The sequence below is a fragment of the Labeo rohita genome, chromosome 15 (assembly GCF_022985175.1).
Source record: "Labeo rohita strain BAU-BD-2019 chromosome 15, IGBB_LRoh.1.0, whole genome shotgun sequence".
NCBI lineage: Eukaryota > Metazoa > Chordata > Actinopteri > Cypriniformes > Cyprinidae > Labeo > Labeo rohita.
In genome coordinates, this window is record NC_066883.1 from 11266348 (window position 1) to 11282425 (window position 16078).

General features: G+C 36.8%; 1 protein-coding gene across 1 annotated transcript in view; it reads left to right on the forward strand.

Annotated features, from left to right (window-relative positions):
- The window catches only part of cog6 (component of oligomeric golgi complex 6), a 49896-nt gene that overhangs the window by 16798 nt on the left and 17020 nt on the right, over positions 1–16078 (forward strand). Inside the window, exons 5-8 of the mRNA XM_051129390.1 lie at positions 12244–12355; positions 12647–12729; positions 12880–12950; positions 13248–13341. Of these exons, the coding sequence (XP_050985347.1) occupies positions 12244–12355; positions 12647–12729; positions 12880–12950; positions 13248–13341 (360 nt within the window). The remainder of the gene's footprint in view (positions 1–12243; positions 12356–12646; positions 12730–12879; positions 12951–13247; positions 13342–16078) is intronic.

Below are 16078 nucleotides of genomic sequence, written 5' to 3' on the forward strand. Positions count from 1 at the left end.
TGCAGTCGCAAATTCGATTACTCTGCTAAAATCCAAGCCAGATGTGGCAGTAAAAAGCATGTAAACAACCTATATGCATTAACAACATGTGCTTGCATAGAGAAAGTGATTGCACAGCTCCGATAGCATACTAGTTATATTGCATCAGCCCTTATGATCAAACACTGATTATTACGGTCCATCTACTCTAGTTAGATGGTTAAAAACATTGACATGCTTTCGAACACAGATAAAGTTCCTTTATTTGACTCAGTGTCCATCTTTAAAACTTCTTTCAGGAAGCTATTTCAGTCATTATCTAAATACAGATCCTATGTCACTGAATAGGAAAAAAATTTGAAATCTCCAAAGCTGTTCGTCAAGCTTTTTTTCTTATTTTTCAACACTGTTAGACATTTTAAAGGGTTTTTACAGTAACTTAGTGTTGCCAGTAAGTTACTGTAATTAGAATTTATAGTAGCAAACCGTATTTAATTTACAGTTGCAAACTGTAGCTGTTTTGCAGCCAAATGCTATTAAAAAAGTCAAATTCATCAGTGTACTATTGTAATTCATTCATTTTAATATAGATTTCAGTAGATTTTATAATTTTATATTGAATTCATTTAAATTTATTTTATTTTTACTCTACATAGGTACTACTGACATTCAATTTAAACAGACATCTTAGTCATTTCCCGTGTCTTAGGACATTTTGCAGTGCATTATGTTGTATCCTCACAAATAATCTATAGGCAACAGAAACATAATGGAGAAAAAAACATGCAGCCAAAGAATACACAGCCATCTGCAAAACCCAGGTGCTGCTCCAAAACGTGGCCACCGCCTTTGCTCACCATCCACTTTGTTAGTGACAGAAATGTCTTCTCTGAAAAACAAGTAGAAGAAGTGGCACACTTTTAAAAGGCAAACCCCACATAGAATACACAAACATCTCAAAACCATAGCTGTTCTCTTACCATGAATTATCGGTCACAGTGTGGTTGGCATGCTTGTCTTTCTTGATGCTTCGTTGCAGTTGCCTTTAAAAAACAAACACAACAAAATGCAGTAAATCTTAAATTCCATTAATAATTATAACAAACTAATTCTAAAACTAGAAAGGCAGCTAACAGTTAGCCATATAACTTGTCTAACCTCGCTAACATACGATTTTTTTTTCTCAGTAGGCTACTGGCAAACATTATACTAACACCTGAACAAAATTTCACATTAGTTAACCTAATGTAATATAAGATAAGCGTTGCTCGTTGAAAATGATTTTAATTCAGTAACTTAATAAACTGATAAATGCCGTTTATATATATATATATATATGTATATATGAGCATTCACTCAGTATCATCATCTCATTTTTCACCAAAATGGCTTTTAGCTGGTTTTGCATCTGAACTCTTATATATATATTTACCTTACTTGCTGGTCTTAATCTCTCGTAAATTGCATCGACACACAGCATAGATGTTCTCCGGAACTCTTCCGCTCTCGCGGGTTCATTCCCGGGCAAACGCTGCGACGCTGCCCGCTACTTCAGCGTCTTCCTCGGACACGAGGCGCAGCGTGACTCGACAAAAGAAGACAATATAGAACCCATTAAATATACAATCTACAGTGGATGTTTACAGTAAAGTAATGCCCGGGTATATTTCTGACTTACAGATGTACTTCAAGTGCTCGCGCTGTGTCTGACATGAAGGACAAACAGATTTTCCAGCCATTACAAGCGATGCAACACATCCAGTGTAGGCTGTCCCAAGCTGTTGCGATATTGTAGACTCGGTGCATGGCAAATCATGTCAATCCAAATATAATAAATGAGTAAAATAAAACGACCTCAATAGAACGCCACCAATGAGACCATTACAGCAAATACAGTAGTATACAGCAATTTTAAAAAATACAGTAAGTCTCTGTATTTGGGCTCTGACGTCACAGAAAATTCCCATAATGCAATGGTTATTACAGTTATTTACTGTAAAGGGAATTTGCAGTATACTGGGTGATATACAGTTAATAACTGTAGAAATGACAGAAATGTCTAACAGTGAAGCTGGAACCCCATGTGTAGTTAATTTTTATTGCTGATGTTGTTAAATCAGCTTTACATCAACCATCAAAAAAATCAGTACCAGCTGACCACTACGCATGTTTTTTGCAGCACCTCACACGTGACACTGATATCTTAAAAAAAAAAAATTCCACTCCATTTTCCAGTGTTGCATGTTTTTAAATGCAAAATTCATTTAGTAGAAATGGCCCCCTAGAATGTGGCAAGGATAACAAATATCTTCAGCCTGTGAGTACAGCAGCGAAAAACTGGCCAATTCTTAGCAAGAAGGTGAAAAATTATTGTGGAAATTATGACTGTGAAGTGGACTAAAATGCTAAAAAGTGTAGGATGAGCTTACTTTACATCTAAAAATATCTGTTATGATGCATTGTCTCATATGGAGTCTCATTGGGCATTCTATGAGTATAGAGTGTCCCTCTTCCTTGTGTTGTCCTGCTGTTCTGTTGGGACATTGCCTGTCTTAGTGACATTTTCATCAGACAGATGGGATTGTGCCTGCTTGTCCGGCTGCTTTTTAACCTTGCCTGACTGTGTCTGTCCCTGAAGGGACAGCTGTGCAAGGGACGGGTCAGGACATGGCTTGTCATGCTTTCATACAGAAAGCAGGATCTCTAATATTAATACACACCTGCTGTTGTGCAGTTTTCTCAATCTGGAGATTGTCCTGTCAGATGACCTTTCCGTATCTGATATTGAATGAGAAAATTGTGTGGCAAAAGTACCTGCAATATGCATTAATTAATTAGTTTTCATAGCTTCATCCAACTGAAATGATTAACTGATGTAGGCTCTCTGTGAGCTCTGAGAGAAATTATAAATTAAGTGTTGATTCTGTATTCTGCAGTGCTTTCTGCATATTATGTATAATCCTGCACAAGCCCCTAATTTTTGGTTTATTAAACCTTACTGTGCCATAACAGAAAGTTTTTTTTCTTTTTTCTTAGTCAAAAATGTTGGAAATACTTTGATGTCGGAGGAAAAGTGAGTGTCATAGTTTGACACAGCCAAACACTGTTTTATTTGAAATAACTACAAATACCTTATTGTTTGTGATGGCAAACACGAGTTTGTGACGGCAACGAAAGCTCCAACTTAAGGACATGCAAACAGACCAGCACCTGGCAGCATTGTTTTTCCACAACCTTCATTGCTCTCTCTCATTATCACTTCCTCATATCATTTAAGCTTTAGATGGTGTTGAGAGAAAGTTTCAGTAAGCGAATGTTATTCTGAAGGCTGTAGCCTGTCACCTGTCTAAAGTCTGAAGTGACATGTAATGCATTATACAGTATGTCATGCCACAAAGCACGTTTAATGCTAGCCCTCTCGGAACTTATAGAACTAAATATATATATCTCAGCCAGAGTGAAATCACCTAAAACGGGTAGGTACTCCACATAATGTGACTTGACGATGATTGAACTATTATTAACTAATATCCAGAATAAACAGTCTAGAACAGTGACAGCTAGCATAACCCAGTTGAATGTGATAGAAAATGAAGAACCCCCCCCCCCCCCGATTGAGATTAAATTATTGCGCTGCCAGTATCTGTCCTAGAGCATTTGTCTGCATTACCACTGTAAATATGGATATAGTAATTATAAGTGTACGAAAGAAAAGTAATGTTTATAATCCAAAAATACTGCAAAAATGGATTTAAAGTTCACTTTTACATGTTGTTTGAACATTAATGTGTGTTGACAGTGTATGTACAAATCTACCCTATAATGATAAAAATCCATGTAGTGGTTTTGAATTAATCTGTAAAAATAATATTCCCTTTTTCAAATTGAGCCATTCTCAGATGCCTGTCATTGTGGCGTCACACCGACAGAGGCCGCTCCCATGGTAGTTGATTGACATGAGCATTTTACCTCAGATCAGCTGTAACAGTCCACCCTCTTTGTTTCGTTGCCGGAGCAGGGATGTAAGTTAGACAAGAATATCTCCGATTGAGCGATTGAGGTGTTGTGTTGCTGGATGTAATAATGAACGTGGTGGTCGTAATTTACTCCCAACCTCTGAGCCGCTGAAGATGCAGTAGATTATGTTTGTTTGTGAAGGGAATGTGCCTCCCGATCCACATATATCCGTCTATGTTCACGTGAATCATTCGTGATCCAGCTTCACTTACAGCAGAGGTAAGTATAAGGGTTTTTTATGAATCTTTGCGATTGCCTTTCCTAATAATGTGCTAGTTATCAAGTTCAGCAGCTAAACGCGGCTAAATGTGGCTTTTTAAGATTTGTCTGTCACAGACTGTGACTTCTCTAATTCCTGTTTATTCTTGTTTTTTGTTTTTTTTGGTTTTTGTTTTGTTTTGGGGTTTTTTCTGTGACCAACTGACTAATTAAACTTTAGTGTACTAAGCCTCTTCTTGTCAATTAACTTTCAGCCCTACTGGTTACTTATGATCAGCAGCAGGTAGTTCAGTGCATTCATTATGAAAATTCTAAAGGTTTACATCCTTAAATTCAAACGTTCAAAGTTCTTTCAACATCTTTGAATAAAACATCAAAAAAAACATCTTATGACACCACAGCTAAGGTTGGGTATTGTTAGAATTTTATCGATTCCGATTCCGCTTATCAATTCCAATGTGAATAAAAGATGATGTCAAGCATATTTATTCTGTTCTTTTTTGCCAAACATTTAGTTGCAGCTGAATAGCACAAAACAAAAATCAACAGGCTACATAGAAACAAGATTCACTTCAGAGCTGTTTGCAAAATAGAGCTGCGTGATTCTGGATAAATTGAGTTGTTGTTGTTTTTTTAAAATGGAAGTTGTAGTTCTCTTACGATTCTGAAGAAAAAAGAACATTAGACAAATAAACAAATTACATGTAGGCCTACTTTATAGGTGAATGATTCAGTGAGTCATTTAAGATTTATTTGGTTCATTACTGGATATATCAATGTTTTTGAATGAATGATCAAAGACAAATACATTATTAACAGCCCCCTTTCGCCACCTACTGGCATAACAACATAATCCATAAATATTTAACATTATTTGGAATGCCAAATTAACTTTCAAAAGGGTGATTTACTCCATTTTGATCTCTACCCTACATATCAGAGTTTATATCCGGACAATGAATTTGTATTCCAATACTTCTGTGATTATTTGAATGTTTGTAATATAGAAATAATGAACTATGTGGTTGAAAATACTGTTCATATACGTAATTCATATAGCTTACATGACAGTGGCTCTTTTTAGGTCAGTGGCAGCATGAACACAGATTTGAATGTCGTACGCTGCACGGAAGAATGGTTGAGGAATCAAACAGATGAATCATTGTAATTTAGGAACAGAATCACGTTGGTATTTGAATCGTGTTTGTGACCTTTAACGATCTGTTAAATTAAAATGCTTGGCCATATTGGTGATGACACCTCTATTGCAACCTTTATTTTATTACAAATATTATACTTTGCTTTTTTGACTTTTGATCGCAAGTGTAGCCATTCTTTGGAGCGCTATGCTCTTAGATTAGCGAGCAAGGTCCTGGCAGATCACTAGTTCGAGTCCTCACAGATGAAAAAAAAAAAAAAATGAACCGCACATAGGAATTGATATGTGGAATCGAATTTTTAATTTCACAAGAAGTATCCGATTCTGGAATCAGAATCCATTTTCGAAACACAATCCTAACCACAGCGAGTCTAGAGTTTTAACAAATTTTAAAATGGGGGCTTGTCCAGGATCAGACTATGCTGTGCAGAAAGTATTTATATTTGCTGGGTGATTATATGGTTATTAATAATAATAATAATAATAATAATAATAGTAGTAGTAATAATAATAATAATAATAATAATAATAGTGGGCTCAGCCAAGATCACTCTATACTTCACACTGTAAAGAACTTAGAGTAAACCTTAATCAGAAATTTAAAACACTAATTGAAAGTCTTTCAGAAAGTCTTGATCCTCAATTGATCATTTCAGTTAAATGAAGCTGTGAAAACTACTGTTCCCTGATGTCCACAATCCTACCAGTAGAGATTTACTACCCATCAGTTGATCTAAGGTTGATCTTGTTTTATAGGTAAAAAGATATAAAGAGAAGATTCCTATATATTGAAACATGTTAAAGGAGAAGTCCACTTCCAGAACAACAATTTACAGATAATGTACTTGTCATCCAAGATGTTCATGTCTTTCTTTCTTCAGTCATAAAGAAATTATGTTTTTTGAGGAAAATGTTTCAGGATCTTTCTTCATATAATGGACTGGTATGGTGCCCCAAGTTTGAACTTCCAAAAGGCAGTTTAAATGCGGGATTTTTGCCTCATATAATGGACAGTTGTGCCCCCGATTTTGAACTTCCAAAATGTAGTTTAAATGCAGCTTCAAAAGGCTCTAAACGATCCTAGCAAGAGAAGGAAGGGTCTTATCTAATGAAATGATCGGTCATTTTTTTCGAAAAATTAAAATTTGTATACTTTTTAAGCACAAAAGCTTGTGTAGTATAGACGCTGGGATGCATGTTCTTGAATGATTCATTCATTTTGAACGGATCTTTAATGTGACTTGGAAAGAACGAGTCGTCTCGGGGAGTGATTTGTTCAGTCACGCATGCTCAGCATCTTATTAGGTTCTTTACTGGAGTTAGTTCACCTGTTTCGAGTCTTCGGGTTTTTCGAGTCGTTCGTTCATCTTATGGGGCTGTCACTTGATGAACAAATGACTCAAACCTGAAAACTTGTCAGATAAGAAGTGAGGTGAGCTAATCACAGACCAAAGACCCAGGTAAACATTTTGCTGAACGAGACTCAAAGGTCCGAGTCGGTAAAATGATCTGAACTTCCCATCACTACTACAAATCACGTCTAAGTTCAGTGTCTGTGTACTCCGGCTCAAAAAGTTAGAGAATGGCAAAAAACTCCATCTTATTTTCTCCTACAACTTCAGAATCGTTCAACACGTTGTAGCTTTTTGTTTGTAAACAGCATTTGACTTACTTGCGTTTTGTTAGCCTTTGCGCGTTCGCTTTGTAAACAAAACACTGGGTCTGTAGTTCCACCTACATTCGGCATGACCTTTCGTCATGATTCAATAGTACGTGAACGCGCATCCCAGAACCTGTACTACACAAGCTTTTGTGCTTAAAACGTATACAAATTTTTATTTTTCGAAAAAACATGACAGATTGTTTCGCTAGATAAGACCCTTCTTCCTCGGCTGGGATCATTTAGAGCCTTAGAGCTGCATTTAAACTACATTTTGGAAGTTCAAAATCGGGGGGCACAGTTGAAGTCCATTATATGAAGAAAAATCTGAATCTGAAGATATGTGAATATTTTTGTTTGGAAGCTAAATAACTGATGGATGTCTGTGTCATACATACCATAACATACTGAGACTTTTTTTTTTTTTTGGTCTAGACCTGCAGAGTTCAGCTCCAACCCTAATAAAACTCAGCTGCCTATAGTGTCCTAGTAACCCTTCAGACCTTGATTAGCTTGTTCAGCTGTGTTTGATTAGGGTTGAAGCAAAATTATGCAGGGCTGCTGCTCTCCAGGATCGACGTTCGCCACCTCTGGTCTAGACCTTGTTTTATTGTCCTGGTTTCTAAAGGCATAATTTTAAAGGTCATTTGATGAACTGTGTTTTCTAAATTTCACTTTCTTTGGTAGTGATGTTGCTGTAAGTGGAGACTTGCAGTGAAAATTCTGATATCCAGAAGTGTCCGTTATCTTAATGTGCTAATTAAGCTGGGACCTTATTACCCACCCACACAAACGTTCTCAGTCTTTCATACACCCTCATTCACAGCAAATAAATGAAAGTCAATAAGTAGGCCTGCTGCATTTTTTTCTGGGCTTCTGCAGATGTTATATTGGGTTGAGGCATTGATTAATGTTTTCACCACTCATTTGCTATAATATGTTGTGCTTCATAATCAGTAGGTTTGATTGGAAGAGGGGTTAGCCTGAGGAACGAGTCACGCTTTGGATGGCTATTTCAGCGTTAATAGATGAAACATCAATAATTCATATTAGTCATTTATCAGTCGTTTTTCTCTGTGGTAACAAGGTTATTGCGGTGCATTACAAAGCTTACAAACATCAACTTTGGGCTCAGTATCAGTGACAGTGGTTTTGCTTTCAGTCACCAGACTCAGATGACTGATCTGATTTATTTATTGTTTTAATTAATTGTTGTTTTATTTGTTACTTTTGATTTATTTGTTGTTTCTTTTTAATTATTTTATTTATTGCTGTTTTGATTTTTAGAGCGGCAGAGCGGCTCTCTCGCACTGAATGACATGACGGGCAACTAGTTGTCCAGTCCTATTCAGTTCACACAGCACGTGTGTTCTGAGAATGCAGTTGTGAGCCCTGAAAATAAACGGGTCTGAGTTTGGTTATAGAATGCGGTTGTCGCACCTGTAAATAACCGTACTGTGTGTGAACGTAACCGTATTAAAGGGTTAGTTTACCCGAAAATGAAAATTAGCCCATAATTTACTCACCCTCCAGGCATCCTTGATGTATATGACTTCCTTCTTAGAGACAAATCCAATCGGAGTTATATTAAAAATCATCATGGCATTTCCAGGCTGTATCATTGCATAGGTGGGTGTTTCTCCTCATCAGTCCTAAACAAGTCCAATAAAGTACATCCGTCCATAATAAAAAGTGCCTCACACGGCTCTGGGGGGTGAATAAAGGCCTTGTGTAGGGAATCGATGCGTTTTTGTAGGAAAAATATTCATACTTAAAACGTAAGAATCACTTTAATTTAGCTTGCGCCGGCTGGTCGTACCCAGAAGCAGCTCCAGGCGGATGACATATGATGTTTGTGTTGTGCATGCGCCACTCGGAAGTGACGTACCCGCCGTGGAGAGATCAAAATAAAACAACAGTCATGCATTAGTTCAAAACAAGGATTGTAAAGGAAAATAAACCAAGAGGAAGACTGGTTTTCCTTTGCTAAAGTAAGGAAACGTTGCTTCCTTAAGCAAGTAAACAGCACTGGTTTTCACGAGACTCACCGGCGCAACCCGACATCTAACGTCATCCGCCCGGAGCTGCTACTGGGTACAACCAGCCAGCTCAAGCTAGATTAAAGTGATTCTTACTTTTTAAATTTGGATATTTTTCCTACAAAAATGCATCGATTCACTACAGGAGGCCTTTATTCACCCCCCAAGAGCTGTGTGTGGCACGTTTTATTATGGACGGATGCACTTTATTGGAGTTGTTCTGGACTAATGAGGAGAAACACCCACCCAAGCAAAATAAAGCTTGGAAATGCCAGGATAATTTTTTTATATAACTCCGATTGGATTTGTCTGAAAGAAGGAAGTCATATACACCTAGGATGTCTGGAAGGTGAGTAAATTATGGGCTAATTTTCAATTTTGGGTGAACTAACCCTTTAAGGACTTAAATGCGACTATGCGACTATGAAAAAATATTTATGAGCACCATGTGCTACTGACCTGATCAGCATATTTGTGTTTGCACTGAGTGGAGCATCAAAGGTTTCGTTACAAAGGTTTTTGTAACGTTGAGTAATGTATCACAGAATCCTTTTATAAACAAAGTGTAGAGAGAGTGTAAATAAGAGGGTCATTGTGCAGTGTAGAGAGCTTTGTTGATTATAATGAAACTTTGTGAGATTGCGATGAACCAAGATGAGTGACAGCTTTTAATGATTTTGTAAATGAGATATTGATTTAATACAACAGTTAAATAAACAAGAAGTTAATGTTAAGTGACTTACATTGTCTGACTATAACACTACTCAGTCACAACTGAGGCGCCCGCTGTGCTTCTCCATTTAAACACAGCAATGTTTCGTTTATGAATGAAGTGCGTTTTTAAATGTATCTAGTGATTTAATTTCCCATTTTTAAAGACTGTCACTTATTCCTGAATGAATCAGCCATTGGAACAAATCAAATGAATGATATGATTTAGTAATTAAATCAGTGACTTACCGCCACCTACTGGCAGATTTAGTTTCATTTTAAAGTATCTTTTCAGTTATTTCAATCATTTAATATTTCTGTATTAAAAATTTTAAACATTAATCTCAATATGAATTTATGAATTTGATTGCACTCATGCCACCTCTGAGCCTCATTAAACATGAAAATACACCTATGAGCCACTTTTGTGTTCTTCTATACCACCTCTGTAGTAAAGATTAAGTTTGTTAATACTGATTTCATTTGATTGATAACTTATTCTTATTCTACTTGTTCTTATTCTGTTGTATTAATTAGAAATTTTAAAAAGCTTAAAAAATATACTTAAAAAAATTGACATAAGATGACATACTTTAAATAAAGTTAGAAAAATGCCATTACAAAGGTAAAAGCAAAATTCCCCTGTAAATCACTTTAAAGATGCAAATATCACCTCATAATGGGAAGGCTCATTTTTGATCAGATTTTTTTGATTATTGATTAGAAGGTGCTCCTAAAATTTTGACTGTGCTCCTAAATGTTTAAAAGAAAGCGTAGAGCACTGTATAATATTTAAGATTACAAAGAATGGCTTTGCAAAAATTTGTTTGAAACATGAAAACTGTAACAACGTATCTTATAAGGTAACACAATGTAACCTTGCTCTCACTTGAAAGCCCTGATAGCACATGTACGTCTCGGAGAGATCTGTTGGACGTCATACATCTGCAAGACGTATTTTTTTGATTGTTTGCTTATCTGCAATACGTCTATAGGACGTTTCGTATGAGATGTCAAATAGATGTCTATTGGATGTCTTTAAGATGGTTATGATTTATAATGTATGTAAAACTGACATCTGACAGTCTGTCAGATGTTTGCACACAGCAGATGGTTTCCAGATTAAGTGATCTTTAACAGACATTTTGCAGATGTACGTGTGCTTTCTGGGATGTGTCCTCACAATAAGTCCTTGAATTTGAGGGTATTGGACCTGGAAAGTCCTTGAAAGGTCCTTGAATTTGAAGTTAACCAAGTTGTGGGAATCAGCAGTGAGTTGCTGTCTGAGATCAGTGGTTGTCATGACTGCCATTGTTCTGATGTCATACTTTATAGATGTTCAAATACTGTTGCCTCGAGCCCTCTTTCCCCTGTTGTAGTTTTGTACACTTTCTTTTAAGGCTCTCTTTCCTAAAAGTGTTATGTTGTATGTTGGGTGAAAGACTGGTAATACATTCATTTCAAGAGTTTAAAGTGTGAATGCGGGTAGTGTTTTTGACGAGAGTATGGTGCCATCTAGTGGTTGGCTCAGGGAAGTTTTTTTGGTAAAATGTCCTCCCTTATGTATACACTGCCCATCCAACCAAAAAAAAACAAAACAAAAAACAAAAAGTCACACACACTAATATTTTGTTGGACCGTCTTTAGCTTTGACTATGGCACATATTCGCCATGGCATTGTTTTGATAAGCTTCAACAATGTCGCAACAGTTATTCCCAATTACAGTTGCATTAATTTTTAGCCAAGATCTTGTATTAATGTTGTAAGAGTCAAACTGCTGCGCAAAGTCTTCTCCAACACATTCCAAAGATTCTCAATGGGGTTAAGGTCTGAACTCTGTGGTGGCCAGTCCATGTGTGAAAATGATGCCTCACGCTCCCTGGACCGCTCTTTCACAATTTGAGCCCGATGAATCCTGGCATTGGAATATGCCCGTGCCATCAGGAAAGAAAAAAATCCACTGATGTAGTTAGCTGACCTCATTCTTTGGGCACATAATGTTGCTGAACCTGGACCTGACCAACTGCATCAACCCTAGATCATAGCACTGCCCCCACAGGCTTGTACCGTAGGCACTAGGCATGATGGGTGCATCACTTCATCCACCTCTCTTTTTACCCTACTGCACCTATCACTCTGAAACAGGGTAAATCTGGACTCGTCACACCACATGACCTTCTTCCATTGCTCCGGAGTCCAATCTTTGTGCTCCCTAGCAAATTGAAGCCTTTTTTTCTGATTAGCCTCACTGATAAGTGGTTTTCTTAAGGCTACACAGCTGTTTAGAGTTTGCATTGTGTGTGTGGAAATGCTCTTACTTACACTATTAAACATGGCCGTGATTTCCACTGTTGTTTGATTTCATAATTGATAATGCGTTGGACAGTACTTAACCCAATTTTAGTAGTTTAGTAGTTTGTTTTCATGAAATAATAATAACCAAAAATTACCTCTTTAGTCACCGGTTGGAGATTCGAGCTCAGGTGGCCCAGGCATTCCTGTCAAAGTTCCAGCTGTCCACCACTGAGATGGCAACATTACGCTCTGCACGAGATGGTCCCATCACTGAGGTAACTTAATGTTATCCTACAAAACACTGCTTGTCATTTCCCATGACATTTCATTTTAGGACCAAAGCACATAAATGAATCATGAGATTTGATGGGCAACATTATATTTATCGTAAAATATAATAAAAAAAAGTCATAATAAGAAATATAATTCATTTCATTTTTTAACGTCCCATTATATTCCAAATTTTTTAAGTGTTACATGACATGAAATCTCCTGCTAAGTAATTGAAAAGCAAATTCAGACAGAATCATCTCAAAATCATCATGAATTTTGTGTGTGCTCTGCAGGACTTCTTCAGAGCGCTGAACCGTGTGAAGAACATTCATGAAGATGTGAAGGTCCTACTGAGAACTAACCAGCAAACAGCAGGGTGAGAGAGAATAAGAAAGAATGGGAAAGAATTAAATAGAACAAAATAGATAAGCAATGTACTTAAATAATAATAATAATTCTTTCTAAATCTCAGTTCTCACAGACTTTTTGTATGTAGATGTTCAGTGATGTCTGTGCTTTACTGCAGGCTGGAGATCATGGAGCAGATGGCTGTGTTACAGGAGACCGCATACGAACAGCTCTATCGCTGGGCTCAGAGTGAGTGTGTGCTCTGGACCTTACACAGAGAGAGAGACACACACACACACGCACATCGGAGGCGAGAAGTTTTTGGAAAATAAGCTCAGTTGCTGCTGCCAGAGAATGTGAAACAGAAAACTGACTCATAGCTTACAGAACAACTTATGACACTCCTGTTTTACATGATGATTTTAATACTTTTAATACTTTAGTACTTTGTTATAGTTACATAATAAAATTATAAGAAGTTTTTATGCGTTTTAGTATTATAGGAGGATTTATAGATGTTTCTGTGTCTGTCTTTGGCATCTGTAGATGAGTGCAGAGGGTTGACTCAGGAAACATGTGATATTCCTCCCGTGTTGAGTCAAGCTGTGGAGTCTCTCCAGGATCGGCCTGTTCTTTATAAGTGAGTTCTGTCCCTCACGCACATATTTGTCCCAAAACACACTCTCCTAGTGCCCATAGAGCATTGCACATGTTTTTTTTTTTTTTTCTTAGTGAATTATATAATTATTTAAGGATTCTTTGATTTAAAGTTCTAGAATTGTTTCTGAAAAAAGTATTCATTTCTTACTGACCCCAAACTATTATACTTTACAACATTATTTAAATGTTAATTATTTCATTAAAAAATAACATTAAACATTTTGAATTAAATTTTTATTAATTAAATTTAAAAACTAAATGTAAAATGTGTTTCAGGTACTGTATACCTTTTGGCAGCAGGAAATTAGACTGCAATTCTATCATATGTACCACAAGGTGTCAGTCTCTCACTTTCTTATTGCAGCAGTTTCCTGTGTTTATACCTTCCTTCAGCTGTCAGTACATTATGAATGTTCAGACTTCCGTAAAAGAAAACAACCGTCAAGATTGATTAGTGTTTTTGAGTTAATGAGCCACATCAATACAATGCAACAACAACAACTTTGTTGTAAATAATTGAACACAGCCAGAAAAATGATGTGTTTCTACAGTGTAAATAAACTCTTTTAAGTATGTTTGGAAATCAGTTTAAATTACATAACATATTTTTGGTGAAGCCCACACAGGTTGTAGATATTATTCATACTTTTACTGTTACTCATACATAGGGCTAGTCATTTAAACAAACCCCTAACTTTAAATACTAAATGTCAGCACATTCCACATCGTTTTGCTACGAAAATGAATGATACCTTAAATTGCGTGTAGACGAGCTGATTAGACACATGTAATCAATCTGAACCATATCTAGAGACCTGAAAATGAAAGATAGAGACTTACTGACTTAGGCCAGTATGCAACCAGCCAGAAGACCCTAGCAACAACTCATATCACCACCTTTGAAATCAGCCATGACACTTCAGCATCATGATGGCCTTTTTTGCACTCACATATTTATGTAATTATGTAAATGTAAATAAAATGAACTTAGCACATATTGTAGTCCAAAATACATGTTAAACAGTACATGCAGAGATGGCATTTGTGTGAGGCAGTGTTCTACTGAGAAACCTTAGGTCCTAGCATTTAAGTGGATGTTACAGTACTTTTAGACGTAACAATCTATTTAAAGATTGTTGAAGACCATGTACACCCCAAAAGATCTCAAAACAAGATCTCAATGGGATGTGATGAACCGACAAATCCAAACCAAGGAGGTTCCACCTTGCAACTTGCAGGATTGCCACTAATGTCTTGGTGCCAGGTACCACAGGATGTTCAGAGGTCTTGTAGAGTCCATACCTAGACGCATCAGAGGTGTATTGGTAGCATGAGAGGGACCTACTCGATATCAGGCAGGTGGTTTTAGTGTTGTGGCTGATCAGTATATACCGTGAACTGAGCTGCCCTGAAGAAACTGTATCTTAAGCTTCATACATGTAAATGAACAGTGTGAGTTTTGCTGTTTACACTGAAACACATGGTGAAAAGACTACTGTATATGCTTCTTAAATTAAATTGCAACCTTTGATTTGATAACCAGAATTTTTATGATATATATTGCTATTTCAGTTTTAATTCAAATAATTGTCCAGCACCATTTGTTTATTTTAATAGGAAACCCTGGTTTAGACAATTTAAATATTTAGTGTCACATATTTGCAAACTTATGCAGTTGTCATATTTCATCTTATTTCATTTCCTTGTTGATACTTCCTGCAGCCAATCTGTGAAAGCATCTTTCGGAAGTTCCAAAATATTCAGTTTCTCTCACTTTGTTTGACATTTCTGTCTTTTGTAACACTTGTTTATCTTTTCATTTTCATAGACCATACTGTTAACCATGGTGACACAGTAGCATCATGCATTTGAACGTAGACGGGTTCACGCATTTCTTCTGTTTTTTTTTTTTTTTTTTTTTTTCTCTTTTCACTCACACTTTGTTTTCTTGTTCTCACTCTCTCCCTTTTTCTGTCTGTGTGCCCCGCTCTTTTGTCCGGCACTCTCACTCCCCCTTTTTATCTTTGGGAGTCCAAGGCCGGAGGAGAAAGAGGGAGAGGACAGGGCCCCCAGAGTTCCTGGAATCCATGCCAAACTTCTACATCCCTCCTCTCCTCCCTTTTTCTCTGGCTGCTGCGGTCGCTACTGTTTAGTCTGCACAGGACTGTTCTCAGCCCGTAGATCAAAACACAGCCACGTTTCCTAACTGCAAACGGGGCCCTCCATTGTTTTTGTCTGTGTGTGTGACCCTGGGTTTCTCTAACCTAAAGTTTTTTCTTGCTGATTTCAGTGGCTGTTCCGAAGGTCTTGCAGTGTCTGTTTTGTTTTGTGGCCCAGGCATTTAATCTTGTTTATACTAAAGATGTACAAAACTACATTTTTTAAATCAACTAGTCTTCCCGACTAGTTGATCTTCAGGATACCCTGAAGATTATGGTCATATGCATATGTTATTGTGTTCGGAGTTGTTTCATCTCTAAATTAATCTGAGGTCTGCAGTAGAACCCTTGGAAGTATGAGATTTGAAATCTTGCAATCTTTGCTTATGAGACCACAGAATTTACAGAACTTACAGTTTTTAGCCAGGGGGCCTTAAAATGACTTAACAAAGACAAAACAAGCATTAAAATAAGCTAGACCTAGGAATATAAATGAAAGCAGGGAAACCTGGATATATTAAAAATAAATGATAAACTAATACGTGTTTTTAAGAAATT